The following is a 25,761-nucleotide window of genomic DNA, read 5'->3' on the forward strand; positions in this document are numbered from 1 at the left end:
AGTCGAAGTACTTGTTCTGTCGAAACTAAATTACATGGACTTAGTGTATGGTTCTTGTCTCCTAGCAAAAACGAAACGACTCATTCAGCGGGTACAAAATGCGTGTGCTCGTTACTGCTTCAATATCCCACCAAGAGCCCATGTAACTCCGTTTTTGAATGATCATAACATTCTTAAAATGTTGCACCGTCGCAAACTTCATCTGGCTTGTCTTCTTTTTGGTACGATTAAATACAAATCTCCGTCATATCTTTTTGAGAAGCTATCATGGATGTCCACTCGTAGATCGTTAGGGGCTCGTAACTGCAGTGTTCAACTGGTGACGCCTCGACACACCTCAGCAGCATTTCGTGGTAGTTTTAAGTACTTGGCCAGTCGCTGCTGGAACAACATTCCTCCTCCCCTCAGGAACCTGCAAATTAGTATCAAATCTTTTAAAACCAAACTTCAGTTATGTATACTTCAGCACCAGCGGCAGCAGGAAGCTTTCCGAAATGACACAAGTTTTTTGTAGTGTTCTTAATCAATACTTTCAAGTAACTGTGTTAAGTGCTTGCTACAATTTGTACAAATGAGCAAGCCAATTAATTAGTTAATTAGGTAGTAAAAGGCATACCTGTTTTATGTCCTTTCTTTACAGACACAGCCAAAGCGCACTTGTTGATCTCGTGTCCGCGTTTTCGCAATTTATTGCCGCATCGTAACTTGTGGGTATAATTGTTGTAACCCAATCGTCACTTATATAGGTGATAACTGTATGCATATTGTTTCTTGGCACTTCGGAGCACACACGCTTCGGCAACGTAAACGCTTTTGTAACAAAGAACTTAATCAATGTATTATTGCACTTATTTTTCCGTGTAACGAGTTAACGTTATGCTTGTTCCATGTAGTTATTACTTTTTTAGCAGATTGAACTGTTTGAAATGTAGAATTGTAATTTTATATCAATCGTGAAACGTGCAACATGGTTTTCGTTTTCTCAGTTCTCAAATGTCATATGAATGTCATCATGACACCTAACCCATCGTGCAGCGCGCAGGCGCAACAAGATGGCGTCGACCCAAGAATGACAATTGGGCGCGTTCAAGTTATATTAAGGCCGTGTTGCACGTTTGCGTCCGTGGCCCACAAATGATGTCGCCGGAAGACCAGCGCTGACTGTATGGTTAGCATTATGCTGAGGCGGGACCATTTCGTGGTAAACGATAATTTTTATATTATGTTTTAATAATTAAATGTTTGTATTTTTAATACCTATTGTAATTTACCACGAATAAACGATTTCTATTCTATTCTATTCTATTCTATAAATTTTAAATGGAAGAATTTACCAAGTAAAACTCTGAGTTTGTCATAGATAAAGTTTACATGTAGCGACCAGGATAAATGTTCGTCTATTTGCATTCCTAGTTAAGTAACACATTTAACTATCTCTATAGGTCTGCAGGTACAATTATACATATTTTGGTGACAACAAGGATAACTGTGAGCATATAAACAAATTGGAATATTGGTGATAGGTAGATACGGAGAGTGGATTAGTAGCAGTTTGGTTTTGTCAGCATTGAGAACTATCCCATTGTCACGAGACCACTTAACGACTGAGTCTATATCTTGCTGTACAAGTCGAATAGCGTCTTCTATGTCAGTGCCGGCGCGCAGAGCACAGAGATCGTCCGCAAACATGTATGCCGAGCAATGCTGCAGCACCTCGCACAAGCTGTTGACGTGCATCAGGTAGCAGACTGGACCACACCCTGAGCCCTGCGGAACCCCACACTCGACTGCACACTCATGACTGAAGGTGTTCCCAACCCTAACTTTGTAGGAGCGCGAAGTGAGGTAGTCGCGGAACCACGAGTTCAGCGGCTCGCTCACTCCACACTCGGACATAGCTTTCAAAAGGGTGCTCGTTTCCAATTTGTCGAACGCTTTTTTAAAGTCGAAAAATACGGCCAGAACAATTTTTTTATCATTAAGGTAGTTGTTAACTTCGTCTGTAAATTGGGAAAGTAAAGCTGTGGTGCTTTTATCCTTTTGAAAGCCATGTTGGCACGGGCTGATGATGTTATTTTTCCTGAGGTAGGTACTGGTAGGTCTATTACACATTTTTACATGATTTTGTCGATACTAGATAATATTGCGATAGGTCTATAGTTGGAGAAGGATTTACGACTACCTTTTTTGTATATGGGCCGGACTATGGCTTCTTTAAGTTTACTGGGGAAAATATGATGCTGAACTGATAAATTAACTAACTTAGCAATAACTGGGCTTATTTTGTCATCAACTAATTTTATATCAGACATGCGTACGAGGTCACTGCCAGGAGACTTATTTACGTTACAATTATTAATTATTTTTCTTACCTGATGGCTTTTAACGGGCTGCCATCTCATACACATGTCGATTTTTTTGACATATAATTCTCTTTCGAGCCAGGTATCGTTACACGGGTGTTTCACGTCTTTAACTTCATTTGAGAAAGTGGAGGCAAACTTATTGCATATGTATTTATCATCACCAAAACATTGCATATTAGTGTGTATAATATCGTCTAGGTTTTTTTTCTCTCCTTTCCCAATAGTATATGGATCCTTTCCCAGATTTTCTTTATGTTTTTATTACATTCTATTATGCAGTTTTTGTCGTACGTATTTTTAGATTTATTTATAACTTTATTGCACTTATTTCTGTATCTAGTATAATTAATTCGCTTTATCATATTTTTTGGTTCATTTTTCCATATATCAAAAAGTGTATCCCTCTTAATTATCATTTTCTTAAGATTATCATTCATCCATGGCTTATTATTTCTTGTATTATTTTTATTATTTTGTTAACATAGCTTACGTTATAAATGTCTGTAAATATCTGCGTGAGCGCATTGTATAATTCAACAGGATTATCTAATAACATAATGTCGTCAAAGTTAGTCTGTAATAACAATTCTCGCACCTTACGATTATCAAGTACTCGTCGCCGCTCAGCGTTCCCCGAAGAGTTCCCGATTGGGCCACGGTCAAATACAAAACTATATTTTATTACGCTCCTTTAAGAAAAGCCCACTTGCTGGTGACACCCTTTATAAGCAAAAACAGATAAAATCACTTTTCTTCACGTACCGTACGTAAGTATTTAAAATATTGTACGCCGATTAAAATAATACACAACGGATTCGTTTAATTTCGACCAACAAATTTAAGTCAAAAATGCGTTTCAAAATAGAATTTATTACACAACTTTCTAAAAAATTTCTAAAGGGTTCCAAGTATTTGAGACATTTGTAAACAACTAATTTACAAAGAATTCCCAAAAGACATCGAAAACAAAAACAGAGCCCGTTTAACATCGTTATAAGAAATTTAGCTGAATATTGTTCCGGCATTTTCGTGATTAGGATCGAGGAAGCAAAATTAAATTCAAAATCCTTTGAACTGTTTTGAAAATAATTCCTTTTACCTGTGTACCGTGTTTTCGGTACAGCAAAGTTGGAAAAAGTATCGGAGTAACTGATCAACCTGCATAAAATGTTTGTTTTGGTGCAAAAGTTATCCATAACCATCCAAAAGGGTAACGCCATAAGTATTATGGGTACTTTTGCACCAGAAACGATAAGGAGCGGGGTTTAATAGTTCGTTTATTTGTAAATATTTATTTTAAGTTACTTTTAATAGTTTTAATTAAAAAGGTATAAGTATCCAAAATTATCAGCGTCAATGAAAGGACAATGACTTCTTATCTTATGATTTATAGTAATACAACTATTAACAGCCGCAAATGAGCTCTTACCGTAAATTACCTTTAATCAACTAATTCTTATCATAATTGTTCGTACGTGTAAATTTAATTTATGGTTGTGTCGACAGTGCTTAGCAGACGAATGATAAAATTCATAAAATATACGAAGGTTTTATTACATTAGTGCCCAAGAGGAAAGGAAAGAGATGAGAACAGATTTTTCCGATTTTGCAATAAATGAAGAAAGTTGCATCATATTATCCATATTATTTTATCCATATCTTTCGGCGTAGTCGAATGGCAATCGTTGATGACAGACGCCGACAGAAATGCAGTCTAGCTTTGTCGCGCCAATACGCAAGAGCGATAGAAATAGATATTATCGTGAGAGTTTGTGCATTTGGCTACGTACCCTGAAGAAAAAATTCTCTTGCGAAGGGGTTTACTAATCCCGTTATCAATATTGTATTTAATTTATGGTTGTTAGCGACAGTGCTTAGCAGACGAATGATAAAATATACAACAGTCTTATTATATTAGTATCCAAGAATTTTTTTCCGATTATGCAATAACTGAATTATTTGTATGACCCCAATTTTTTTTTCTGTTAGTACTTACTGATTTTAAAAATAGATTAATAACAACTGCAAGCATGGTACCTACGCGTTTTCCGACACGAGCTTAGATTGTGTGCGTAGGAACGCGATTTTTTCATTCATTTGATCGCCATTGTCCGAGGTGTGCTAGTAGGAATTACGGTACTGACACGTGTTCGTGATACGGTCACGGGATAATGTTCGGCAAATTGTCACAAGTATGGACCCAGCTTAATAGTATGTTCTGAGATTCCCAATCACAATCTCATTTGCCTTTTCCCACGCAACTCTCTCATTGGACCGTGTTAAATTATGTCACCGAATTTCAAACTGTAATCGTGTTATGATTTAATTTGTTTTCCGTTAGTAATTAATTTTTGATTTGCTCGCTCACTGCATTGTACTCGTATAATAATTATACAAATTATTTGTATACCGGTGTCTAATTCATATGCAAATTAAGTTTGCATAAACGTGCGGAGAGGGAACACCCAACTTGCGATGTTTCAAACAATATTAGCGGGCGAAACAATACATCATCTACCACCCAGCACCCTCTAATAGTTTTACCACAGGCTTTACAAAATTTGCAAGAATGGTACGCTGCAGCGTATTTTGTATTCTGTACTTTAAAATTGTAGATTAACGTGTAGAAGCACACTAATGAAGTTTTCTGAGGATCTGCAGATTATAGAAGTCACCTGTTGACCACGAACGCTGTGAAGTTCGAAGCGTCGGGATACACGATATAATCCGTATATAATCCGTATTCATAGGGGATACACGTTATAATCCGTATATAATCCGTATTCATAGTTATATTTCACGAGTAATTGTCGCGCTAACTGAAGACAATATTAGATTATATTATTATAAGTTTTTTCGGGCACAATAGTTGTGAAAATTAAATGTTGAAAAATATAGACGGGCACAATAGTTGTGAAAATTAAATGTTGAAAAATATAGACGACCAGTCTGGCTCAGTCGGTAGTGACCCTGCCTGCTAAGCCGCGGTCCTGGGTTCGAATCCCGGTAAGGGCATTTATTTGTGTGATGAGCACAGATATTTGTTCCTGAGTCATGGATGTTTTCTATGTATATAAGTATGTATTTATCTATTTAAGTATGTATATCGTCGCTTAGCACCCATAGTACAAGCTTTGCTTAGTTTGGGGCTAAGATGATCTGTGTAAGGTGTCCCCAATATTTATTTATTTTATAGGAATTTTAGTAAAATGCGCAATAAAAGTGCGGTTGCTAAATAAGTAACTACGTTCCTAAATATATATCCTAAACGAACTAAATTCGTTTTGTGCAAGTTTCTGCAATGGCGATTCCAAGTTTATCTCGTATAACAAACTGCTTCTCTATCAAAACTTCTTACTTTACCAACTACGGGTTTCCTCACATCTTGCAACTGTATCTGTATACAAAAATAGTTGTTTTGTTGTAACTTTCTTAGCAACGATTTCCTCACTATAAGAGCGGTTTCGTAGTATGCCCGATACGAATCCGTGAAAATAAGATCCCTCATATCTTATCTTATCTTATCTTTTATATGACTTATTGTATACCTTTCAACGAGCAATTCTTGATTTTTTTTTCAGTTCTAATAACTAATATCTTTATTTACATGAACGTATTTACATAATTATATAAGAAACTAAGACTAAACTGTGACCGAAGAGCTGGCGACTTCCTCGCACAACGTATCAGCATTGCGATACAGCGAGGAAATATCGCCAGTATCCTTGGTCAATGCCTTAAGGGCCTATTTTAGACATTAGTTAGCTTTAAGTTTAGTCTTAGATTCTTGTATATTTATTTATTTATATAAACCGGCGGTCTTGGAAACCGCTCTAACGATTTCGCTGAAAATTGTTTCTTGGGGTTTTCGGGGATAAAAATTGATCTTGGGACCTTAGAAGAGAGGGAAACACGAAATTTCGAACTCTTCCAGGTAGGTACTAACTATTTATATAGTACCTACTTGATGTACAACATGCGATACTCCACACTAGAGTCCTTTTTCCGCACTTGTATCATAATATACTATTTCGAATCATAAGATATCTCCCGCCACTTAAATATCAACAATTAAAAACATCGTCAAAATATAGAAATACCTACTTCGTCAATGTCCAAGAAGTTACGCAATTGAAACGCTCTGATATTGACGCTTTCAAGATACCCCCAAAGCTGTAAGAAACTTGATGCTGTCGTGAAAGGCTCTCTTTGTAATTCTATGCCGCTGTGACTTTGCTTTCAGGCGAGTATTATTGACTTATTTGCAGCTGAACAAAATTACAGGCCGAAGTACAGTCAGCTTCGGAGGAAAGCGAAACCCCTGTGGAAAACTTTGTATACAAATCTCCTAAGCGAATGTTTTATCTGACTGTACGATATCTAGTATAGGACCACCTAAGTACCCACCCATATGGCCTAGTGTCAGTATACATATTTTAAGACATTGCAAAGTTAAGACAATCCAAAGCTAATTATTACGCAGCACAGGCAGGATATACTTTATAAAAAATATGTAATACTATTATAAATAAAGAATTAATAATACTTTATAAAAAAACGTCTCACACATATAATATGTACAGGAGTAGCAACTCGTTAATAAATAAAAGTTAGCAATGTTTTATAGCAATCGCACACGATATGAGCGAATAGCGGAATTAGCGGAGTCTAGTGTCGGGAGGATACTCAGGTTCTTCGGGCATATCATGCGTTCTAAACAGCACACTCTCCAAAGGAACATTATGCTCGGCAAAGTCGAAGGCCGACGTTCCAGGGGTGGAATACCGCTAAGGTGGGCTGAGACCGTGAAGAAAGCTTGTGGTTTCATGCAGATGGCAGTCCATAAATGGCCCTAGACCGCGTCAAGTGGAGAGAAATCACTGTTGGTCACGATCCTCAGCCATGAGGGAACGACTGAGAAGAAGAGAGTGTCGGAAGCCAAGATTCACTTCGGGTCACAGTAGGTAATGTTTGATTGATTGCAGTGACAGGTCTACGGTTTAACTCGATTTGCTTTTGTGTATCCGGAAGTTCTCCTCTACAGGTCGCAATTCTCAACCGCTCCTCTTGATTTTTGTAACCAGATTCTATGATTAAGCATTTTTTTTGTCTATCCAGTATTTGCCAACTATGTAAAATGCGGAAATTGATATAAAGGGCTCTAAGTGTTTTTCACTTTTGAGTTTTCTAAGCATGTTGCGAAGGTCTTCAGCTCCCAGAGCGATTAGTTTTGTAGTTTATAGGTACAGAGCTAATCTGTTAAAGATATTGTTATTTACGTTTACGTTCTTAATTGTGCAATAGAATATAACATACATATTAATGTTAGGCAATAAACATTTCCTTAGCAACATTTACCGATTTTCTGTTATCATTAACGATTCCCAGATACATTTAATGATGTATCTTGTCACCATAGCGACGTTTCGCGCTGACGCGTTTAGAATCCACGATGAGAGTAACTAACTGCTGTTGACATTGGTGTCACGAACAGATCACTACTTACTAGATGGAACATATCCTACCATTCTGCACTGTTTGTACAGTCAACCAATTGGAATCCTAGACCACTGTAGAACTATGTCATAGTGACGTTATAAAACAGGTTGTAAGAAATCTCTTACCGCTTGTCATTTTGACATGGTTGCAGAGTGGCCTAGGGTTCCAATTGGTTGACTGTACATGAAACTACTCAAGCTTACTACCATCCACATGACGACTATGACCAATGTGCTTAGATTGTAACGAAAATGAAGAAGAAACTTTCATCTGTGGCAGGACCCGAAATGATCGTCGTTCGAATTTCCACAAGTTTGACAAGACTATCCATAATAGTTATTTGTTATACAAGGGGGCAAAGTTGTATTTTAACGCCGAGTGTGGAATTGTAAAACGAGCATGTGAAAGGATTCTATAGTTGAACCACGAGCGAAGCGAGTGGTTCGAGAATAGAATCCTGAACTTGCGAGTTTTTTAACACACGAGAAGTAAAATACATTTGCACCCGAGTGTAACACAAAACTTTTCCCCTCACTACAGCGAGGAAACTACAACGCAAAAAATGCGTTTATCACTGCTTCCAGTAGTTCCACAGGTGGTAAATCATCTTTATTACTAGATTTACCTACTTTTGTCAATTTTAAAGCAGTTAATTTGACTTTATTCAAGGTCAAATTACTTTACCCACTAGTGGATAAAATGCGTTTTTACCCGCTGGTATTAAAGGACAAAACACGTGTTTCCGAGCTAGTGAGGGGAAAAAATAATAACAATCCTATTCCGTTTTCGCGTCGCATTCCTCATTGCTGAGGGTGGTTAAGTACATCCGTAAAATCAGAAAAAGAGAGGTTTTTACGGCGCCTCTCGTGCAATTGGGTGTTCAGATATCGACCTCTAGGCTGTCCGCCTACAACATTGCCAGTAAAGAGTAAAGATGAGTTGTCTCAGATTGTCAAAAACTCTAGTATTATGCATAGAGCGTAGACAGGTAGATGGCTGAGTCTGCCGGCAGTAAGTCTCTTCTGATATCAATATCGTGACTCTTATGCAAAATTTAAGAGATGATTTTTTTAGGGTTTTCCCGCGCAGATCACCAATTTTTTAACTACAGAAATAAAATTAAACTATGGAAACGGATTAAATCGCGTATAATGAATCCATTATACGCGATTTAATCCGTTTCCATAGTTTTATTTCTTGAGTAACTATCGCGGTAACCGAAGACAATATTACAGAAATAAAACTTTTAATATTACGCTTCGTAAAGCTGTATCTAGTGAAAGGGATTCCGTGGCGCCACGTCTCGTGAATTCCCTCAAGATAGCTTCATATTTTGTTGGCACGGCCCTTTCATTACCACTCACTGTAATAGAGTGGTAGGATTAATTGTATTACTTACGTACGTTACGTTATTATTGGAATCAGTTGAGAATGTCTTTGAAGAAGCTATACTCCATTAACTATATTGTTTATATACAAACGTGTACCAATTCTAGTAAATATTTATCCCACCAAAAACATTTTGTAAAAATCTAGCCAAGTCTCGATGGAGCTGCTTGTTTATCTCTAAAAAGTAATGAAATCTAGACAAGGTCGTGCCAAGTCTAAGGTTCCTTACTGCGATTTCTTTATTATTATAGAGGCCTGAAAATGCGGCCAAATGGTTTCTGTATAGGATGGTACGGCAGTGTTTGCTTCGCGCTCGACTTGGCGGGGGCACTGCCGTGCCTGAGGTGCCTGGAGCAATAGGAAGGCATTATTTTATCATTATTACATTAATTTACTGAATCGTTATTTATTGATATTTAATCTTTACATATTTACAAACCCGTGTCTGTCAAAAGAGTGTCGCTGTGAAGTCTCAGATTCTATACATAGACAAACTGAGTTTCTAAATTTAAAACTTAGTCAAGCACGAGCCGATTGCACATATTATTTAACCTTCATAATAAAAATTATGGTTGCTATGCAAATAAATGGTCAGAGAGGAAGAGTTAGCTGAGAAATACTGCCAGGTCAGCCAGAAATATAACTGGTAGTATGTGATTAAACAGCCTTTGGTATGTTTAGGATAAGATTCGTTCCATATCTTTTCAACTAAAATATTTATATTTAGGATTTCATTATGTTTACTATCTAAATGAAACATTTTTGACTAGACTATAATTAAGGAAGCTTTAATTAATTTTGGTATAATTTTATGCATATCAAGTTTTTCTTCCTAGGGTGCAACATAAGCAGCAAGTCGCCAATGACGCTCTGCAGAAACACGGACGGCTCCAGGGGCGGATGCCGCACGGTGCTCTTTCTCAGGGGCCACGGAGACTGGCTGAGCTGATCGGCTAGACTAGGACAACTAGTAGCTAAGATTTGCCAGATCAGCCAGAAATAAAACCAAAAGTGTGTGCTTCACCTTTGGTGAGGTCAGATTTATTACATATATTTACAACTAAAACATCATAAAAATAATACAATAAACACTTAAATTAAAACTTACAATAAAACTTATAAATAAAATATTTGGCCCAGGTCTTGCTCGTTGGGTAAGGTGCCCAGAAGGCTGGCCGCATTGCCCCGCTGGATAGCAATGCTGATCCGCTGAGCAAGGTATTGACCAGCCCTCTGGTCACCAGAAGCGTCTATAAGGCGCTTAGATAGCTCCTTGTAGAGGCAACGCGCACTTGGCCCCCACGGCCCCATGGTTTCGACCCCAAACGCCGCAAATATGTAACTACTGCCGAGGGTGACATACTTGCGACGCTTGAGGTCTTCAGCCAATGATGCAGCCGCCCCAGCACCAACTTTGGTGCCTGGAACATGGGACGGCGCCAGGGTATCTACACAAGTAGCATCCCAGACGGGTGCGTCCCACGAGATATATCTGTAATATATATAATTTCATGTTACTAACATTCAGCAGCAATAATGAACGTTAGATATAACTCCAACATTCTTAATTGTGCAATAGAATATAACATACATATTAATAATATTGTCTTCGGTTACCGCGATAGTTACTCATGAAATAAAACTATGGAAACGGATTAAATCGCGTATAATGAATTTAAAATACATCCCGACGTTTCGAACTCTTTACAGCGTTCGTGGTCAACGGGTGACTGGGTTGACCACGAACGCTGTAAAGAGTTCGAAACGTCGGGATGTATTTTAAATTCATTATACGCGATTTAATCCGTTTCCATAGTTTTATTTCATACATATTAATGTTAGGCAATAAACATTTCCTTAGCAACATTTACCGATTTTCTGTTATCATTAACGATTCCCAGATACATTTAATGATGTATCTTGTCACCATAGCGACGTTTCGCGCTGACGCGTTTAGAATCCACTATGAGAGTAACTAACTGCTGTTGACATTGGTGTCACGAACAGATCACTACTTACTAGATGGAACATATCCTACCATTCTGCACTGTTTGTACAGTCAACCAATTGGAATCCTAGACCACTGTAGAACTATGTCATAGTGACGTTATAAAACAGGTTGTAAGAAATCTCTTACCGCTTGTCATTTTGACATGGTTGCAGAGTGGCCTAGGGTTCCAATTGGTTGACTGTACATGAAACTACTCAAGCTTACTACCATCCACATGACGACTATGACCAATGTGCTTAGATTGTAACGAAAATGAAGAAGAAACTTTCATCTGTGGCAGGACCCGAAATGATCGTCGTTCGAATTTCCACAAGTTTGACAAGACTATCCATAAAAATAATAACAATCCTATTCCGTTTTCGCGTCGCATTCCTCATTGCTGAGGGTGGTTAAGTACATCCGTAAAATCAGAAAAAGAGAGGTTTTTACGGCGCCTCTCGTGCAATTGGGTGTTCAGATATTGACCTCTAGGCTGTCCGCCTACAACATTGCCAGTAAAGAGTAAAGATGAGTTGTCTCAGATTGTCAAAAACTCTAGTATTATGCATAGAGCGTAGACAGGTAGATGGCTGAGAGTCTGCCGGCAGTAAGTCTCTTCTGATATCAATATCGTGACTCTAAGGGCCCATTTAGACGGAACGAGAACTCGCATACGAGTTTTACTACATTGCGGTATTTGACGGCTGTGCTGAATATATTTAACCTCCACAGCCCGCAATGTAACTAAAATCGCATGCGAGTTCGCACGCCGTCTAAATCAGGCCTTATGCAAAATTTAAGAGATTATTTTTTTAGGGTTTTCCCGCGCAGATCACCAATTTTTTAACTACAGAAATAAAATTAAACTATAGAAACGGATTAAATCGCGTATAATGAATCCATTATACGCGATTTAATCCGTTTCCATAGTTTTATTTCTTGAGTAACTATCGCGGTAACCGAAGACAATATTACAGAAATAAAACTTTTAATATTACGCTTCGTAAAGCAGTATCTAGTGAAAGGGATTCCGTGGCGCCACGTCTCGTGAATTCCCTCAAGATAGCTTCATATTTTGTTGGCACGGCCCTTTCATTACCACTCACTGTAATAGAGTGGTAGGATTAATTGTATTACTTACGTACGTTACGTTATTATTGGAATCAGTTGAGAATGTCTTTGAAGAAGCTATACTCCATTAACTATATTATTTATATACAAACGTGTACCAATTCTAGTAAATATTTATCCCACCAAAAACATTTTGTAAAAATCTAGCCAAGTTTCGATGGAGCTGCTTGTTTATCTCTAAAAAGTAATGAAATCTAGACAAGGTCGTGCCAAGTCTAAGGTTCCTTACTGCGATTTCTTTATTATTATAGAGGCCTGAAAATGCGGCCAAATGGTTTCTGTATAGGATGGTACGGCAGTGTTTGCTTCGCGCTCGACTTGGCGGGGGCACTGCCGTGCCTGAGGTGCCTGGAGCAATAGGAAGGCATTACTTTATCATTATTACATTAATTTACTGAATCGTTATTTATTGATATTTAATCTTTACATATTTACAAACCCGTGTCTGTCAAAAGAGTGTCGCTGTGAAGTCTCAGATTCTATACATAGACAAACTGAGTTTTAGAATTTAAAACTTAGTCAAGCACGAGCCGATTGCATATATTATTTAACCTTCATAATAAAAATTATGGTTGCTATGCAAATAAATGGTCAGAGAGGAAGAGTTAGCTGAGAAATACTGCCAGGTCAGCCAGAAATATAACTGGTAGTATGTGATTAAACAGCCTTTGGTATGTTTAGGATAAGATTCGTTCCATATCTTTTCAACTAAAATATTTATATTTAGGATTTCATTATGTTTACTATCTAAATGAAACATTTTTGACTAGACTATAATTAAGGAAGCTTTAATTAATTTTGGTATAATTGTATGCATATCAAGTTTTTCTTCCTAGGGTGCAACATAAGCAGCAAGTCGCCAATGACGCTCTGCAGAAACACGGACGGCTCCAGGGGCGGATGCCGCACGGTGCTCTTTCTCAGGGGCCACGGAGACTGGCTGAGCTGATCGGCTAGACTAGGACAACTAGTAGCTAAGATTTGCCAGATCAGCCAGAAATAAAACCAAAAGTGTGTGCTTCACCTTTGGTGAGGTCAGATTTATTACATATAGCCTGTCAACCAAATTTTGGCAGTAGCAATGTACATCAAACTAAAGTATGGCATCCCTATGAAACGAACAAAAACCAGCAATGTATGTCGAACAGCCACAGATATTTTTTTTTCAAGGGGCTCCCTCCTTCCTTACGAATTAGATAATGTATTAAAAAGGGACGGATATGTGCTAGTCATTTCTCTTTTTGCTAGGTTGGAGATTTCCACAGATAAGATACAAATGACACGCGAATTTCCACCGATTTTCAAAACTATTAGTGTTGCTAGCCCGCGATTTTTCAAATTTGCCGCTTTTTTCTAGTGACAAGATTTGGTTGACGGTCTATATATTTACAACTAAAACATCATAAAAATAATACAATAAACACTTAAATTAAAACTTACAATAAAACTTATAAATAAAATATTTGGCCCAGGTCTTGCTCGTTGGGTAAGGTGCCCAGAAGGCTGGCCGCATTGCCCCGCTGGATAGCAATGCTGATCCGCTGAGCAAGGTATTGACCAGCCCTCTGGTCACCAGAAGCGTCTATAAGGCGCTTAGATAGCTCCTTGTAGAGGCAACGCGCACTTGGCCCCCACGGCCCCATGGTTTCGACCCCAAACGCCGCAAATATGTAACTACTGCCGTGGGTGACATACTTGCGACGCTTGAGGTCTTCAGCCAATGATGCAGCCGCCCCAGCACCAACTTTGGTGCCTGGAACATGGGACGGCGCCAGGGTATCTACACAAGTAGCATCCCAGACAAGCGGCCGACCCATACTCCAAGGCACCAGCGTCATTCCGTCAGGCCTCTTGCCGTCAACCCTAGCCAGTCCATTGGGTTCGAGGACGGCCGGCACTTTTGCACTAACAAGGGCCCTCCGGATGACATCGTTGAGGCTGGCGTGGCGAGGAATTCTCCCAGCACTTCGGCTGCATGAAAGGCCGTGGTGGCCAAGATTATCCACCATAACTCCGCACTGACACCGATGGGGCACATTTGTTGATGCCCCTATTCTGAGGCAGGTAGCCAACCGGAATGTGGTATTGTCCAGCAATGTACCTATTGTGATGGATGGTAGTGTCTGCAGCCACAGACCCGACTCCCATTCCGCAGTAGCGAGGAGGCGAGCCCGATCTGTCGAATCAAGAGCCGTCTCTAGAAGGCGGTCCCTTGTTAGACGACAGAGAGGTTCGTCCCATTGCCTCTGCGAACATGGGTTGACAGGCGGGTCTGTGTTGGGGCATGTTAGCTGCCAAACATTTTTGTGTCTATGAAATTATTAAATGATTGGTCCATGATGGGGCAACCAAGGAGGTGAAGCGTTTCTTTGTTAATAGTTTTTATTCCAGGAGCTACTTGTTCGAACTGTTCAAATACTTGCTCTTTGTTTGGACAAGTCTCTGAAACAAAGAGTTCGCATTTCGAAAAGTTGAGGGATAAGCCAATGTTTTTTAAGTCAGTTTTTAATTTTTCTAAATCGTCAAGAACTGAAATTGCTTCACCACCGAGGGTGCCGTCATCTAGGTACCATATGTTCAATTTTGAATTTAGATTTTTAATTATGGGATGAATGGCGAGACTGAATATTGCTGGACCGAGAGGGTCGCCTTGTTGACAACCTACGGAAGAAAACAAAGGGTCAGTTTGGTAGAACAATTTAGAGGGGAACTGTAGCACTGCCAGAGAAAGTTATAAGTAGATGGAATTTTATCCTTTATTTGTGTCAACAAGGCGCCCCTGTCTACTGAATTAAAAGCATTGGAGACATCCACCTTCAGAATAACATCTCCTGCTTGGCGCTCTACATATGTCCGTACAGCGTGGACAGCAGCTTCGCAGCCGCTCTTGGAGCCGAAACCGAGCTGTATAGGCTGCAGTTCGGAGGCAAGGTCCTTAAGTATAGCGCGGCATGCTATCTTGGCTGCGAGTCGACGCAGAGTGGAGCCAACCGCAATAGGCCGAATGCCGCCGTCTTTTTTAGTCAAGGCGCATAGGTTGGCGCCATAAAGGATGTCTATAATCTCTGGAGGGACTTGACCAGCCAACATGATGTTTACAAGGGCCGTCAAGTCCTTCAAGAGATTTTCCTTTGTGTCACCGCAACCACAGTATAGGAGGTCTTTGAGATGCTGTGGAGACAAACCGTCAAGGCCTCCTGCAGAGCCATTGGGAAATGATAGTATGGCTCCGAGAACATGCTCGGCGGAGGCGGTCAGAGCGGGATGGTTGGCTTGAGGGGGATCTGGAAGATGAAGGTTCGGGTCTGAAGGTGGATGTTTAGCGGCGAGAGCTGCGAGGGTTTCCGAATTGGCCGGTGCCACTGCATCATCAGAAAACAAGAGGCGGGCGGCTCCTTTAATGTCACCATCAGAGATTTTAGTTTCAACTTTTTTGAATAAATTATTACTAAGACGTTTATAACTATCGCCAGCAGGGCAAAGTGAAACATCGCGGCAACAATTTTGTTTGATTATTTTTGTAAGCGATTTAGAATGTGTACTTTCATCAGGTTTGATGTGGAGCACTTTAAAGGTAAAAGTTAAAATATTTTCCCAACTGTGAATGGAATTGGTTGAAATAATTAATTTGATAGTCTCACTAAGAAATTTAGCTACCGACACACGCGCTCCACGCGGTACGCGTTTTAAAACAGGGCAAGTGTTTTTTTTAAATTAGTTAGGGTCTTCCAAAATGGTATATTTGAGTTAGGAGCCTGGAGATCCGGGATGGGTTCGACGTTGGGCTGAGATGACGTAGGTCTAGGTGTTGGTTGACTAGCTGATTTTCTATGTTTTTTAGTTATATGAATATTCAGACCTCTAGAGCCTTTAAAAAACTTGGGCTCTGTACATTCGGGACAACGGACGATTTCTGAAGATGCAGTGGATGGAGCGGAGTTAGGAAGGATAGAAATAGGCATCAGCAAACTTGTCTTAAAAAGAAAAATAAACTATTTAAAATTAAAATACATAAAAAACTACACAATACTTATAACTAAAGGCTTAAAAGGACAAATAATGTATAAAAACAAAAAATAAAGATTCCCCGTCGCGGGCCCAGGCTAAGCGAACGGAGAATAGGGCCTGGTGTAACAGAACAAGCATCTATGACGAGGAAATGGACTCGTTATTACATATAAAACTTACGGCGAATCAACTTTTCCTTGACCAACTTTTTAGTGCATATTTCCTTTGGGATTTCGTTGGATATTTTGACAAATAATATCTTTGAAGCTTTATCACATGTTTAGTCACGTCTTCACTCATAGAATTCACTATAATTCGATGCACAACTTATTGGAAAAAAGCTTATTTACAAACTATATTCACATGGATGGATTGTTGACACTAACAATCTGATCTGTCAAACGAATGGCGTTCCGATATTGCGTCTTGGTTCCAATTACAAGTCAGAGAGGTAATAATCACTGATATTGATTATTATACTTTCTGAATATATCATTCAATGTAACAATTAGGAACAAATGTGATCTTTCATTGCGAAGTTACTTACTAAGGGCCGGTTGCATCAAACAGTCTGTCATCGTTAAAGCGTTCGTTAAATTTTATTGTATGGGAAATTCCATAGACGTCTGCTGCGTGACGATGATGTGTCTGTCAAACGTGGTTGATGCAACTGGCCCTAAATTGATTTAAACAATCTTTCACAAAATAATATTTACGTAAAAATATTTATCGATTTACGGAATGTTCCACTACTGGATCAGATAGGAATCAATATCAATAGCTCTGTCTCTCTCTAAAACACGTGCAATCATGTAGGTGTTACTACTGATAGGTAAACGATTATTTGCTGAGAGAACATGGACGTTAAATGTATAGGGTGTACGGCTTAGTAAACAAAGCAGTCTCCAGTCTCCATTATGTCTCCATTAGGTCTCCAGTCTCCATTATGTCTCCATTATGTCCCCAGTAGGTCTCCAGTCTCCATTACGTCTCCATTATGTCTCCATTATGTCTCTGTTATGTCTCCGGTATGTCCCCAGTCCCCAGTATGTCTCTGTTATGTCTCCATTAGGTCTCCAGTCTCCATTATGTCTCCATTATGTCTCCATTAGGTCTCCAGTCTCCATTATGTCTCCATTATGTCCCCAGTAGGTCTCCAGTCTCCATTATGTCTCTGTTATGTCTCCGGTATGTCCCCAGTCCCCAGTATGTCTCTGTTATGTCTCCATTAGATCTCCAGTCTCCATTATGTCTCCAGTAGGTCTCCAGTCTCCAGTATGTCTCCATTATGTCTCCAGTATGTCTCCAGTAGGTCTCCAGTATGTCTCCATTATGTCTCCAGTATGTCTCCAGTAGGTCTCCAGTCTCCAGTATGTCTCCATTATGTCTCCATTAGGTCTCCAGTCCCCAGTTTGTCTCTGTTATGTCTCCATTATGTCTCCAGTCTCCATTATGTCTCCAGTAGGTCTCCAGTCTCCAGTATGTCTCCATTATGTCTCCAGTATGTCTCCAGTAGGTCTCCAGTCTCCAGTATGTCTCCATTATGTCTCCAGTATGTCTCCAGTAGGTCTCCAGTCTCCAGTATGTCTCCATTAGGTCTCCAGTCCCCAGTTTGTCTCTGTTATGTCTCCATTATGTCTCCAGTCTCCAGTATGTCTCCATTATGTCTCCGTTATGTCTCCAGTCTCCATTATGTCTCCATTATGTCTCCAGTCTCCAGTATGTCTCTGTTATGTCTCCATTATGTCTCCAGTCTCCATTATGTCCCTGTTATGTCTCTGTTAAGTCTCCAGTATGTCTCCAGTCTCCATTATGTCCCTGTTATGTCTCTGTTAAGTCTCCAGTAGGTCTCCAGTCTCCAGTATGTCTCCATTATGTCTCCATTAGGTCTCCAGTCCCCAGTTTGTCTCTGTTATGTCTCCATTATGTCTCCAGTCTCCATTATGTCTCCAGTAGGTCTCCAGTCTCCAGTATGTCTCCATTATGTCTCCAGTATGTCTCCAGTAGGTCTCCAGTCTCCAGTATGTCTCCATTATGTCTCCAGTATGTCTCCAGTAGGTCTCCAGTCTCCAGTATGTCTCCATTAGGTCTCCAGTCCCCAGTTTGTCTCTGTTATGTCTCCATTATGTCTCCAGTCTCCAGTATGTCTCCATTATGTCTCCGTTATGTCTCCAGTCTCCATTATGTCTCCATTATGTCTCCAGTCTCCAGTATGTCTCTGTTATGTCTCCATTATGTCTCCAGTCTCCATTATGTCCCTGTTATGTCTCTGTTAAGTCTCCAGTATGTCTCCAGTCTCCATTATGTCCCTGTTATGTCTCTGTTAAGTCTCCAGTATGTCTCCAGTCTCCATTATGTCCCCAGTCTCTGTTATGTCTCTAATAGATACTATAAAAGGGTCGGAGCGAGCCGACGCGCGGGATTCTTAAAATATCTATAAGACTAACAGTGTCTCTGGCTTTCGTGTGTTACTGGTGAGTGAAGTTGTTCTGCTATTATTTCTCTGTTTGTTTTTACTTGGAAATTATTCTAAGTGATTGTAAACTTTGAAATTGTGTCTCTGTTTGATTGTGCGGGGACAATATTGTCGTACAGTTGAACTTAGACCTGTGGTGGAATTGCTTTACCGTCAGTTGTGGGGTTATTTTAGTGTTCTATTTATAGTGTAGTGTTACATTTAAATTAATGTGTATAGTGAAGTTTTCTGTGCTTTGTTTCTTGAGTGCCGTCAAGCAATACAAAGACTGGGTCGATGTATGGCTGGTGCTTGGAGATAAGTCTGTGTTTGGTTTTGTAGGGAGTAATTCTTGCAAAACTTAGCTTAGATTATAGCACATAAAGGAAACTTCACTCGTTTGTTTAGTTGGTCAGTAAAATTGAATTTAGTAATTTTCTATGGGGTTATTTTGTGAAAGTTATAAGCCAGATCATTGTTTGTGACAGACTGTTGTCCGGCTAAGCGCTTTATACCTTGCGGCTGTTAAACATAAGGCGTTTAGGGGTCTTTTTGTTCCAAGTGGAGGCTTGGGCGCTTTTTTATATTTACAAAAGCGTACTTTCTCACCGGTCTCAAAGAGTCCAACCAAGTTAGATGGAAGTGAGGACTTTCACGATTGACGAAAGACATTAGGAGTAATCCTTGCTCACTGAAGTCGGCAGTATTTGAGGCTGGGGTCCTATATATATTTATATTTATTTACTCGGTGCTCTAGTCCATGCTGGCGTTGGTCGCTGGGGATTTCGGTTGTGATCGATCCACATCTAAGTAAAGTTGATCGCAGCTGGGTCTCTCATGTGGCTGGTACTGGTGTGTCCTAGAATACTGGGTATATACACGGATAGGGCGATCTACTCTCTGCTACCCTAGCCCGCGGGCAAGAGCAGAGGGGGGGATCAGAACACAAGCCTATAGGTTGCCTATCTCAGCTTCGCTGGCTGAACTGTACAGTTCTAGTAGGGATACACTTGTACATATTCTGAACACAAGATCTATGGTAAGTGAGGGTCTGTGTTTCAGATATGTTAGAGTAGGGAAAACAATAGGAGTAGGGTAGAGTCACACACTATTTCTATGAAAGTAGAGTTCTTTTATGATTGGTCTTGGAATATAATTGGTCAACGTGTATTGTGGAGAAATAATTTAACTACTACTATTATGGTTTTAATGGACTTTAAATGTGGTGTTTACTATCTTAAAATATGTGGTAAACTGGTAATTTATAAAAACTCTTATTACTTAATTTATTTGAGTGAAATTAATAATTGTGGTAGCAATTTCTGATTTTTCGGTGTGACTGCGGGACACTTGGTGTTGCTAATTAGTTTTTCAAGGTAAATTATATCAAGTTGGTTAGGGAAACAAACTATTCTTTGGAATAAAAAGCATAGGTTTGTTATAGGGCCCAGTGGCATGCGAGCGCCGTCCACTGATGGAAAGTCAAAAGCTTAGAAAAGTTAGTAGACTTAGTTCTTATAAAAGTTAGCAACTGCTCGGTGTTTCGATAAAACATTAGAAAGATCGAGAAGTTATGGTCTATTAGCAGTATTGGGGAAAAAGGGGGTTTAGCTAGGGAAAAAGAAACAAAACAAAAAAGGGGTTAGTTCGTAGATAGATAGCCCTTCAGGCTTACTTGCTTAGGATCCTGATAAAAGTGCATTCGAATCCTGGCGAACATACGCGTCCCTAACAGTTGCCAACCGCATTTTATACAGCAGGAACTGTTGACGCTAGCCTCAATATATATAATGGAGGCTGCACAATTTGTAAGGCAACATACAGAATTATTTCCATTAAAAGAAGATACTTGTAAAACCAGAAGTCAATATAGGAATAAGCTGTTAATACCTAAATCCAACTTAGCTATGTATAAAAAAGGACCACACTATAAATGTATTCAAATCTTTAACAAACTCCCCAATACTATTAAATTCGAACCCACTGATAAATTGTTCAACTCTAAACTGAAATGCCTACTATTAGAAAAATGCTATTACACAGTCGAATCATTCCTTAAAGATAATACACTTGTTTAATGTGACATCGAATTGGTTTAGGACTTTTAACTCATAATCTTTTATATTTCTACAATCATACTATTATAAAATGACATTTATTAAATTAAATTAATATCTATATTAATAACTTGACCAATTAATTAATACAGCGATTTTCTAAAACAACATACTGTTAAAATTCCTAAATTAATCATTGATGTAATGTATAACCTAAATTAAGTTATATATTGTGTGCCCTTACAGGGTGTCATGAACTGGAATCAAATGTAAACTAACACCTTATTATGTACATGACAATGCAATATTAAATAAATGACTAAATGACTAAAGTGGTTTGATCAGGTCAGGGGTCCCATACCGTATCGCAAGCCCTTGCCCAAGCCGGGACCACTAATAAGGCGTAGCGGATGATTACCAAAATATTTTTTAATATTTATTTCATGTATGTTTCACTCACTAACTTCTATTCTAAAAATTTTCTTCATTAGGTCATTAATTTTCTCACATATAACTTTCTAGGCCTAAATCTGATAAAATACTCTTCTATAACACTATATTATTATGCTACAATAACCTTTATTCTTCTTTAAAATATAAATAAATAAAATTTTAAATATTAGTCAAAAATACAGCTGATACTCATTAAAGGATCTAGGTTATCGCAGTTCACATCGAAGGGTTCTACTTATTCACGCTAGACGATCACAAGGCCAAATTTACGGGGTATATTTAAAGGGGGAAGGGGGGTTAGCTATACTGTTGGTTAGTCAAGTAAGTAAGTAAATAAGTAAGGTGAGCGGAGGTTTAGTTACACTGGGCCGCCCGCTGTGTGCTGCGCTGCTGCTGCAAGGGTTCTTTGAGGTAAGAGAACCGCTTGTGAAGTTCTGTTGATTCTGTTGATTCCAAGGAAGGTTGTATAACTTCGGAACACGTGCAAACTATATATATCACAAGCACGCCCCTTGAATGCTAAATGCACTTTATAAACACGATATCCAGATATAATATTACTCAGTAAGTATTATTATTTGTTGTTATTAACATTTATATTAACATTTATATTAAGGTTAACTATGACTTTTCTATAGGCTTGTGCCGTTTCGTTCGTTCATCGGAGCGCTCCGATCTCGTTCAATCGCTCCCACGAACTAGTTCGCTCTTTTGGGTCTTTTGCTCATTTAGTTCAGCCAGACCAGCGACCACTGTGGTCGGAAAGATCAGAATGAATGGGACCGAATAGTGTCAAAATGATACGAATAGTCCACAGATAGTAACATTTCGGGCCGAAAGGTTGTAAGTAACCGAAGTTCAATATGAAAACTTGACTTTTTTTGTTGCTCTGCTAAGTAGCTCTCGCTCTCGGTCGGCACAGTCACACACTCGTTCTCGATCCAAACCGCTCGCGCTCGCCGATCCTATACTGAACTAAATGAGCAAAGACCGATTCCCAGAGCACGGAAAGATTCAGTTCATTTCGGTCATTGATGGGATTTTATTCCTAACAGTTCATAGTTCGTGAACGACACAAGCCTACTTTTCTAAATGAAACATTTTTGACTGAATGATAATGGAAGCCTAAATTAGTTTTGGTCGAATTGTTTGCATATCACTTTGATCCAATTGAATACATATCACAAGTTCTTCTTTCTAGGGTGCAATATAAGCGGTAAGCCGCCAATCACGCTTTGCACCAGAAACACGGATGGGTCCAGGGGTGGATGCCGCACGGTGCTCTTTCCAGGGGCCACGGAGAATTCGCTGAGCACCGCGGCCAGGCCGGCCAGGGATTGCATGATGCCGAGACGCTCTCCTGCGAAGTATAATTACCGTGTAGGGTAAACTTAAATTGATGTAATACACGGTGTATTATGAGGAAAACGTATCATTTTATCCACGCATTTTTGAGGCCAAAAAAGAAATACATTACAAACACACACATTACAAAACATTTTGGATGAATTTTCATAAAGCTCGTTGAATCTCGTATGTGACTTTTTTATATTAATTCAGAGACACTTACCTATACATCTCCTAGGTCCATCTCCATACGGCAAATATATATTGTTATTGATTTTAGCCATGTTATCCGTATGAAATCTGTCCGGACGAAATTCGTCAGGGTCCTCCCAGTATAAAGGATCTCTGTGTAAGGCCCTGACAGGTACCACCACCTTTACTCCAGGGTCCAGGGGTATGTCAGTGCCAGGGATTACGTAGGGTTTATCACATTTACGTATCAGTAAACCAGCAGCTGGGAAAATTCGGAGCGTTTCGCTGAAATAGTTTGGTATGATTTCATTAAAATTTAATTAGTTACACTATTTATTCATTAAATTAGATACAGGATGGGTATAATGAGTAAGTTTTGATATGGGCACAAGTCAGAAATTGCAGAAAAAATTGAGATTTCGACACCGGACCAAAAAAAATATTGACTATTGAGGAGTAAGCTGTTACTGTTACTTACATTTTTTAGTGAATGATGTCATAGATAAAACCTCTATTAGATACGAATAACATCTAGTTGATGGCATACACACTAGACTATAGTATTATCATCAAAGAAATAAAAATAAAGAACCTCACGTTAATTCAGTTCCATCAAAAGGTATGTTTACAATAAGTGTGTGGTGAGGTAATCATAACATATTTACCTGTAACACATAGCCAGGAACTTCATTTCGTTGATAGCATCATAACACAATTTATTGTCATATCGCGCGAGCACTTCATCAATTTCCTCTTGACACTTCTTTTGGTATTCAGGATGATGTGCTAACTCATGTAGCATGTAGCTGGATGAATTCGAAGACGTCTCGAACCCCGCGCCAAAAAACACGAAAACTTGGGCAGCCATCAGCTCCTCAGTCAACTCCAGATCCTCTAGACGTGGAGTTTCACTGAGATTTGTCTCAAATGAAGTGTACCCCGAACTATCTCCTCTTTCTTTCGCTTCCAGAAGCAAATCTATGAAATCGTTTCTACCTGATGACTTATGACCCCTCTGAGCAATTATGCCTTGTACAAGTTCAAGCATATTCTTCTCCACAAACTCGGGGAAGTAATGAAAGTTCTTGAATAAACCGGGCATCATTATTTTACAGAACATCACAACCGCATCACGAGTGGTGGTGTGGAATATGCGATGTCCCACACGTCTAAACATCGAATTTTCGTCGTTTAAAGCTTCTGGATCGAGTCCGAAGCCACAAGATCCTATAAAATCGGTTGTATAACGCGCCATAAGTTCTAGAACATCTACTTCTGTACCTTTCAAGGAAGCTTCGGTAGCAAGCTGCCGTAATTTATCTGTTCTAGAAATAATAAGAGGATACATGGCTCTTAATTTTGCAGATGAAAATGCGTGTGTCATTTTCTGTCGAAGAAATCTCCACAAATTTCCCTCGCAAGAGAACAGGTTATTCATTATTGGCTCCGGCTTACCATGTAGGGGAAACATTGATCTTGAGTAGAAGTGGCTGAAATCTGTTGCTAAAAACCGCCTAACTAATTCTGGATCTCTCAGGATGATAAGCGGTGTGGTCCCATAGTAGTACCCGACGTATTTTTCTTGCGGGTATTTCCAGTACATCTCTTCAAAGATTTCAAAGTGACTGGTTTGAAAAAAGAGCTGTCGTTTGGCCGTGCCAAGATATGGGATGGGCCTATCGTGCTTGATTCCTCGCTTAGACCAATAAGTGTAGTTTCGAGTTCCATAGTAGTATATTAATATTAAAAGAACAACCACTGCTATAAACAATACCATATTCACGATATATTTTATGAAGAATTAAATCCGTCAACCGTGGCGTATTAGACACTGCTGAAATTCTTCTAATTTATTGAACAGAGCTTACCGCGTATATATATACATGATATATTTAATCTCGTGGCTTAGTAAAACAATTTGAACTAATAATTCTGATAAGCACTTTATTGATTTACAACCTTATACTATGCCTAACTATAATATTTTATTAGATAATTACCTTATCCTTAATTTCAAAATCTTTGTATTTCAAGTGTTCACAGGACAAAATTCTGTGTTATTCAAAATGCATGTGGATTGTAGTTACAGGATGAAAACGATGTAAGATATGGATATACTAGCTTTTGCCCTCGCTTTCGCCCGCGTACTAAAATCATACCTATAGATATGTTTAGGGGTCTACGGGTATTCCCTTTGAAGTTTCGAATAAAATAATCAAAATAATCTTGTTTTCTCAAACTTTGGTCCCCCATTTCACCCCCTTCGGAGGAAAATTTAAAGAATAAAGAAGATAAAGGAACCTACGTGCCAAATTTGGAATTGGACCAGCGCAGCGGTTTCGGCTGTGCGTTGATATCAACGCACAGCCGAAACCGCTGGTCCACTGACATATGTCAGTCAGTTTCTTCTTGTATATAATTATTTAGATAAGTATAATAGAGGCATAATCTTCTTTTTTTTTAAATTATAAATGGGCTTACTCTTGACCACAGACTAGCCAAAGGCAAAGACGTGGCCTACGATGGAGTGAGCTCGCCCAGAAGATGCCTGTTCACTCTTGATTTGAAGGTTGCCAGGTTATATGAGCTCTTTCCTAAATATGAGTGCTGTCATGAGTGCTGTCACGTTTCCGTCACGCCCTCATTGATGCCCCGCACGTCCTAAACATTTCGCGCTAAATGTGACTGGCACGAGTGGCACGTGCGTTAAAACCATAGCGGACAGTCACTTCCTTCACAGATACGTGTATGGTCAGCATATTTAAATAAGTTTTTTCGCAAAATATTCATTTTTGGCACAAGCTTTTATCGCCGACTGTCCTTTTCTTTCAACTACTGCTCTTGTTAACAAATAAAGCAGATAACAAAAACGTT

At 39.2% G+C, this 25,761-nt stretch overlaps 2 protein-coding genes across 2 annotated transcripts; both read right to left on the minus strand.

Moving 5' to 3' along the window:
- Positions 1–10,354: 10,354 nt before the first annotated feature.
- Positions 10,355–14,667, minus strand: LOC125235776. The gene is made up of 2 exons (XM_048142362.1): positions 14,117–14,667; positions 10,355–10,663 (listed from the first exon to the last, which is right to left on the minus strand). Exons 1-2 carry the CDS (start codon positions 14,382–14,384, stop codon positions 10,371–10,373), a joined length of 561 nt encoding a protein of 186 aa, XP_047998319.1. The 5' UTR covers positions 14,385–14,667; the 3' UTR covers positions 10,355–10,370.
- A 7,714-nt stretch (positions 14,668–22,381) lies between these two features.
- Positions 22,382–25,253, minus strand: LOC125235775 (cytochrome P450 6B2-like). The gene is made up of 3 exons (XM_048142361.1): positions 23,553–25,253; positions 22,919–23,172; positions 22,382–22,708 (listed from the first exon to the last, which is right to left on the minus strand). The coding sequence occupies exons 1-3, from the start codon at positions 24,662–24,664 to the stop codon at positions 22,530–22,532; spliced, it is 1,545 nt and encodes a 514-aa protein (XP_047998318.1). The 5' UTR covers positions 24,665–25,253; the 3' UTR covers positions 22,382–22,529.
- Between the last annotated feature and the right edge of the window lie 508 nt (positions 25,254–25,761).

The sequence above is a fragment of the Leguminivora glycinivorella genome, chromosome 18 (genome assembly GCF_023078275.1).
Source record: "Leguminivora glycinivorella isolate SPB_JAAS2020 chromosome 18, LegGlyc_1.1, whole genome shotgun sequence".
Taxonomy (NCBI): Eukaryota; Metazoa; Arthropoda; class Insecta; order Lepidoptera; family Tortricidae; genus Leguminivora; species Leguminivora glycinivorella.